The following is a 7,893-nucleotide window of genomic DNA, read 5'->3' as shown; positions in this document are numbered from 1 at the left end:
GTTTGCTGTTGCCACCACACTTCCTCCAACAGAATAGCTGCAATGCGATAGTTGTTGTTGAGCCATACTAGAAGACTCGTCTAGCAATAAAGCATCTGCAACATTATAATGTTGATGGTGATTATTAGCTGCAACATGTTGATGTTGATTATTGTTGCTATTGTTATTGGCAACATGTTGCACAGTTAGATATTCATTGTTCATCGAATTATCAGAGAGACTATTCAAGGATGCCAGATTGTTATGTTGCGGCATTGCCTCATTACTGGTGGCGTGAGTTAAACGAGCATCCAAAGTTGACTCTGGTATACGTTGAGCTTGTTGTTGTAGTACTTGTTGTGTCGTCTGTTGTTGCTGAGGCTTCAAAATTATCATTTTATTGGGATTACTAGTCATTTGATGATGATAGGCGCCCATATTCGTATTATTTCCATGGGTTGTAGCTGGCTTGGTAACTACCGTAGCTGCGGCCGTTTTCATAACCTTGGGTTTAACCTCGGCCTTATTCAAAGGTCTTATCATATTGGTTTTCTTAGTACTTGGAACTGGAGCAGCAGTTTGTTGTGGTGGCGGTTGTTGATGAGTAACTGTAATTTCTTGCTGATGGGGTTTCAAACCCTCCGCCGCCGTAGCGGCCGAAGGAGATTGTTGTAAATTCAAGTGACCTCCTCCCACCGCCGACGAAGATCCTTTAGCCTGATGACTTGCAGTTTGTTTTAGCTTCTGCTGTTGAGCCACCACCGCTGCAGCAACTGTTGCTTGCGCCTGTTGCTGTTGTTGAACCGTAATTTGAGCAACATTGGGCATTACCTTATTGACCACTTGTGGTTGAACCTTGGTGACTGTGGCCACAGGTGTGGCTGCTGCCGTTTTTGTTCTCTTAACTTGAGCCACCGGTGTTACCTTTGCACTATAAACCGTACCCGTATTGGGATCCACATACTGGGTGGTTGTTCCGGAAGTGCTCAAGTGTTGAGCTGCCATCGGTGGTTGAGGGGCAGGAGTTGATGGTGTGGGTGTGGCTACAACTATTTGAGGTTGGAGTTGGAAACTTTGAGCCGTACTAACAGGAGGTGTTTGTATGCGATAGACATTCGTTTGCTGTTGTTGCTGGTGCTGCTGCTGTTCGGCTGCCAAAGAAGCTGCTGCTGCTGCTGCAGCTTGTTGTTGTAAAGCTGCCTGTATGAAACTGGCCTGGTTAACTTGAGCCTGAGCCTGTGAAGCTGTAGCGGCTGCTGCTGCTGCCGCCTGTTGTTGTTGAGGTTGCAAAATCGAAGCATTATTAGGATCGACATTATTGAGTAGAACATATCCCGCGGGTATATCGACCAATGGTTCTATTTTACTAGCCTGGAACACTTGTGTTGTTGTGGCCGAGAAACTAGCATTTTGACTTAGAACTCCCGGCATAGCGGTAGAGACAAATTGCTGTGATGACATAACAGTGTTCTGCACTATCGTCTCCAAGCCATAATACATAGGCGGGGTATTGGTGGCCAAAATCACTTGAGGTGTCCCATTGGCAGTTGTTAGCATTTCCAAACCAGTAGGCCCCGAACCTCCAGGTCCACTTATAATCACTTGCTGTTGGGTTTGTGTGGCCCCTGATTGAGGTAAACTTCCATCCGCCGACGAGGTGGTTAGAACATTACCACCCTGCAATTGCAAAGTTTGTGGCTGAATCAGCGTACCAATAACTTGGGGACTTTGGGTTGGGGCTGTAAGCAATTGCAACGGAGTAGCCGTTTGTGGAGCATTGGTCAATACCAAGTTACCACTGGCATCTGTTTGCAAATAGGCCGATTGCATTAAAGGCTGATGATGATGATGATGAGTTGGTGCTGCATTGGTGGTTGTTGCAAACAGTGTCGATGCTTGAGGCTTGTATTCGTGGGCGGCTTGTCCTCCATTCGTGGGCAAAGTGACATACTGGAATTGTGGCTGTCCGGAAGCATCATTGGTGGTGGTCACAAAAGAAATTATATTTTGTGGCTGTGCCTGCTGCATAATAATCTGAGGACCTGCCTGCTGTGTTGCCGTATTTGCTGATGGGGTCGATTGCTGGAATACAATTTGTGGACCAGCATTTGAGGCTTGCTGCTGTTGGGCCGCTGCTGCCTGTTGTTGTAATTGCTGTAGGATTTGTTGATTCAGTAGCTGTGTGGCATTCACCGTTTGCTGCTGCTGCTGCACTGGGATCTGATGATGTGTCGTGGTTGCCGTTGTGGCCACATTTATCTTAGATTGTATGGGCTTTACCGCCGTTGTGGCCTTTAGTTTATTTTTAGCTGCTGCCTGCTGAGCTGCCTTGGTAGCCATAGTTTTCATGGGCTTTCCTCCACCCACTGGCAATATAATTTTCTTATCCGAATTGGTGGCATGCAAAGTTTGGTATGTTGCCGTTGGGGCTGCTGTGTTTTGCTGTGCCGGCAATTGTATTATTTGTTGAGTTCCATCGGCATTGGTTGAGAGGGCCAGTAATTGTGGTTGATTTGCAGCCACTTGAGGGTGTGCAGCTGCAGCGGTATTGAATGCCGTATTGGCTGTGGGTTGCAATGTGAAAGTACCATTGGCCAAATTCGCTGTCAAACCTTGCAAAGCATTTGCGTACAACTGAAGATCGGGCGTTGTCGCCGTAACTTCTGGAGCTGCTGGTGCCGCAGATATGAAGAAATTTCCTCCCAATGTCTGGGGTTGCGTCAGTTGCTGCAATTGCTGAAGATTCTGAAGATTTTGTAAATTTTGAACATTTTGCAATTGCATAGGCAATGTCTGCAAGCCCTGCAGTTGCGACAAAGTCTGAGTAGGTATTGCCTGTAGGAAGGGTAACTGTGTGGTCCTTTGCTGCTGCTGTTGCTGCTGCTGGAGTTTATTATTTAACTCCTGTAGTTGTTCCAAGGTTATGCCCCCATTTGTATGTATCTCTGACTGAGCATGCGACGTATGATCCGATTCAGATTCACTAGTTGACGAAGACATGGCCTCACAATTGGGTATATGACGTTGGAATGACTCAATATTCCTATAGGTACATTGACAGCGCTCACATTTCACTGCCGTTGCGGCAGCAGCATCTTGGGTTATGAAACGATATTCGGTAATGGAATCATCCACACCATCAACTTGCATTATGCGAATTTTCGAATCTGATTGTTGCATCGCAGCGGCAGAAGAGCTATTGGTGGTGGCCGCAACACTGCCTTCTACATTATAACGTTTTTCGGCACTCCAGGTAAAGGTCCTCTTTGTGGAATTGTCCAAATCCAAACGCCTCGTGGCCGCTGTTGCTGCACTACATTCCTTTTTCTGAGACCTATGATTGAATGAGATCAACATATTCTCGGAGATCTTACGACGCTTTATGGCATTTTTGGCGGTCACAGCATCACAGCTTATAACGGGCGAAGAGGATTTTTTGAGTTTCTGCAATTTCACCGCCTGACTGGTGGAGAACAAAGCATCCTCGGCAGCATTTGGCCAGCCATTATTTAACTCTGCCGTCAATTGTTTGGTGAAGGCTCCTATGGAGGTCATGGTATCTTCATCGGTCAAGGGAGTTTGTTCGCCTTGAGCCATATCCTCATAGTTCATGCATTTTGTGAATATATCCAACATGGAGATGCCCTCCAATAAATCCCCTGGCAAATCTTCAAAAATTGCCTCTTTTATTTCGGGAGGCAAAAGGTCGGCATTTGTTTGGGGTTCTTCGTCATTGGCCGTTGAGGATTCATGATGACCCCCCGACGAGGCTACACAGGGCTGTGGGAAATTATTCAAATAATCGTAGTCTTCCATAGCACCCTCATAGTCGCCACGAGCCAAACTCATATGCCATTGTTGTATCTGTGATAGACCCACGGATATCATCGCGGCATTTCCTTGGCTATGATCAACGGTGAAATTCTTACCCATATCCATACATCCAGCGCCCAGGGTGGAATTCGATGAATTGTGTATATAGGTACGGACATTATACTCCACAATTTTCCAGGGCTCTTTGGACGACCAATAGAGACGGGAACATTGGAAATTAACAGGTACCAAAGCTTCATAGGTATCCGAGAACCGTGGCAAAATATGGCCCAATTGTTTAACCTCCAAAGAACCAATATGGAATTGTACCTTTGAAGGTTCCACCAATTTTTTCCGTTTACGCTCCAGTTCTACATAGACTGGTCTCAACACCTCAAATTGCGTTTCAAATGGCACTTTGGCATTATTGGCCGAAGGTGCATGTGTGGGACAATACATGGATTTGTCAGCTAAAAAGGCACAATTCTTGGAACGAGCACAGGGATAATGATAATGTTCACCACATGATTTAACATTACAACCCACAGTGGCTCCACGATTACCACATACAGAGCATTTGATCATACGTCCTCTGGACACAGCGGAATGGACATTCTGTAAAGAGCCATCGATTTCTTCGAAAACTTCTGCTGACCATAGAGCACAATTGGTATGGACCCAACAATCATGGCCACAATAGAGCAGGCGGGCCTCCTCATTTGGTAAACCCTCAGAGGATCTTCTACAAAAAAGGCATATGCGGGTATCGGTTCTATTCTTCACACCATACAATTGGTCTTCCAAGTCATGAGGAAGTTCAGCCAATAACGCTGAACGTTGAGCCTCTTCGTGATGATCATTGGCCGTGGGTAAACAATCCATTTGATAATCCGATTCAGTATCCAATGATGAGTTGAGACCATAGGCTCCTCCTGCCGACTCATACATATCCTCTTCCAAGGCATCCGTACAGGCCTGTGTCTCATTTTGAAACCATGGGAATTGTTCGCTGAGCAGCTCCTTGTAAACAATAACCAATTCATCACAATTGGCCTGTTGTATTACCATACTCATGTCGTAATGGAATTCGGCCAAAGAGCCATAGGAATGATTGGCAATTTTCTGTTTAATTTCCACTAAACTTAGTTGGGCATTGGAATTGGAGGAGCCCCCATTGGCCGGGTTATTTTTGTTTGTTTGGCAAATGCATTTCTTTTCCATGGCCAAAGGCTGGGAATTGATAAGATCCGGTGTATGATCCTTCTCATGATCATCAAATTCATATACATCAATTGATTGCGACGAACCATTTTGGGTACTTTGCTCCTGGTTAAAAAGCAAAGCTTTAGGTTGATATTTTGTAATGGTGCCGGCGGATGTTAGACCACCATTACCACCACAAGAACATTTCATTTGTTTGCGTGGACTTAAGCGTAGCAGAGAACATGCCTGCCTCGATTTGCTTAGCAATTTGAGGACACTCATTAAATTCGATTGAAACTCTTCCTTGACAGCCTCTCTCCATTCGCAAGCCCTCTCCTTAGCCTCTGTAGATTTCCGGGAACAACGTTTACATATGAATTCGATTGATTCCGGGAGAGTACTCAGCAAATTGTATTGCTCATCTGTGAGAGTCTCACATTTGGCATGGACCCACTGATGACAATCACCACATTCCATCATTTTTAAATCAAAGTCCTGATCATCGTAACATTTCTGACACACAGGACAATAGTTACCCTTTTTGCGTAGTTTAAAACAATTCGTACACATGGGTAGATTGCCTACAAATTTGGTAACTTTAGTGGTGGAGCAGGAACGACATTTCAAACAATTTACACAGATCAAAGGCCGATCGGCCCCCAGCAAACGTTTGCTGGTACCCAAACATGTGGAGTGATAGTTTTTCTGGCATTTCTGACATCGGACTTTAGCACCGGAAGACATGTTGCAGGTATAACAGACTGTACAGCGTGGACATAGCCAATTCAATTTGGCTATAGCCGTATTGGTCCCAACACCGCCGCCCGTAATACTTAGGCAACTGTCATTGAGTAGTAGCGTCTCATCGAGCGAGCCATGTTTGAGATTAAATTCGTCTTGGACACAATACTGATGATAGGGCTCACAGCAGCAAGCGCAAAATATCAAAGGTTCTTGGCCAGCTGAACCACACAGAAAACAAAGAGCGCGCTGCGCCACCGTTTCTGTGATTATAAGGCCAAAACCAGTTTGGCACACTTCAGCTGGATCATAGTTTTCCCAAAAGTCTATGGATATTAGCAGTTTGCATTTGGCCTGAGGCTCTTTGCGTCTTTGAGGCACAAGAGCCGATGAGGCAGAGGCCACCATTTGTGAGCTGAATTGTTTTTTATACGCCGTCAATTGGGTATTATAGTGATGGGGCCTTTGAGATAGCTTCGACGTGGTCATAAGGCTACTTCGGGTTGTAGTGGTGTTGCTTGTTGTAGTTGTAGCAGCAGTAGTAGTAGTTGGAGTCGAGCTAGCCTCTACCTTCGGTATCTTTAGGGGAGGTTGTTCGCAGGTGTTTTCTTCTGAAATTGCAGGAGTTTGAGGAATTGAAGTTTGCTGTTGAGTTTTACAGGAGGCACAATTATCGTTCTCATCGGTCAAAGGTAATTTGATATCACCATTTTGTTGTAGATCTCCCTCTCCTAGGGCCGCCACCTCATCTTCACCAAACATGGCCAAAGGTTGCCCCAAGACAATGGAAGCACTACGGCAAACATGTTTTACCCGAGGTCCCTTAAGATCAATTCGTTGACGTTTATCTGCTGCTGCTGCTGGTGTTGAAGCAGCCGTCGTTATTGATGTCGTATTGAGGGTTGCCACAAGACCATTTGTATTGGACTCTTGACCATCGGTATTTTCCATTTGCTCTGCCTTATCAACAGGGTCTTTTGTTTCTCGAACCTTCTCTTCACTTTTAGGTGAATGCATTTCCTTAACTTTAACTTCCTTGCGATCTTTTTCACTCGCTTTATCTTTTCTCTTATTCGGTTTGTTGGTATTCGAGGAATTTAAAGATCCTGATGATGATGCCGTTGACACTGGTGATAGTTGTTCTGTAGCTAGCTCCAGTTTCACTTCTTTGAGTATATCCAAAGGCTTTTTGTCGAGTTTCTCTACCAATTCTTGTTTAGTTTCTATCGCCATCATTGGTTTACCTAGAGCCGTAATGGATTTCTCTAGAATTGCTGGTCTTAATAGGGGAGAAGCGCCAAAGGCCACCACCGTTCCCATAGTCTCGGACAAAGGATTTGTTTTTATCTTTAAACCATCCATCATTGCCATATTGGCCGCAGTGCTGCCAGTTAGCAGTGATGAGGCTATAACAGAAGATGCCACAGTTATAGGAGATGTCGTTTCCCTGGTTGCTAATGGTTTCCATTTTATTGACAATTTGTTGGTTTCAACCCCATTATCCAAATCTTTGTTTAGTTTTGATTCTATTGTATTGAGTTTATTGTTGTTGTTGTTGGGGGTAATAGTGGAGGAGGTGGTGTTGCTACTGCTAATACTACTACTACTGATATTATTTGCTACAGCATTGAGTACAGGTATCAAAGCATTTAGCCTCACTTTGGGCAACTGTAGGGTATTTAAACATTTCTTTAGCCAACACAAACCGCATCGTTCCTTGTATAGTTTTTTAAAGTTTTTGATGTGGATGCCTTTGTTCAGGGGTAGTATAATGCAATTTCCTGGAATGAAGGAGCAAAAAAAAAGAAATTACATTCATATTTATATTCATACTCATAATTTTTATGTTCATAATATTTATGAACATTGTTCAGTAATTTCATACCGTAAGAATTTCTTCATGAACTAAAATTAATATAATTTATTTCAGAAAATTATTTGTGAAAATAATGAACTAATTCATATTTTAGTACTCGTTTAATACAAAGCATGAATTTGTTCAAAAAGACTATGAATTTTGGTATCGACCTAACGTTTTTTATACATCCTGGCTGGAGTATGAATGCTACTTCTCCCAGAGTATTCATATTCATAATTTTTATGTTCATAATGTGTATGGACATTGTTGTGTAATTTCATACTTTAAACATTTGTTCA

At 43.8% G+C, this 7,893-nt stretch overlaps 1 protein-coding gene across 1 annotated transcript in view; it reads right to left on the bottom strand.

The window, feature by feature from the left end:
- trx (histone lysine N-methyltransferase trithorax) overlaps nucleotides 1-7,893 on the bottom strand; it is a gene marked incomplete at its 3' end in the record, with an annotated part of 32,859 nt that continues 24,966 nt past the window's right edge. Inside the window, 1 exon segment of the mRNA XM_075289801.1 lies at nucleotides 1-7,517. Within this exon segment, the coding sequence (XP_075145916.1) occupies nucleotides 1-7,517 (7,517 nt within the window).

Source organism: Haematobia irritans, chromosome 1, assembly GCF_050003625.1.
Source record: "Haematobia irritans isolate KBUSLIRL chromosome 1, ASM5000362v1, whole genome shotgun sequence".
NCBI classification, from domain to species: Eukaryota; Metazoa; Arthropoda; class Insecta; order Diptera; family Muscidae; genus Haematobia; species Haematobia irritans.
The sequence above is the reverse complement of the archived record's forward strand: the minus strand, read 5'-3'. Positions and strand labels throughout refer to the sequence as shown.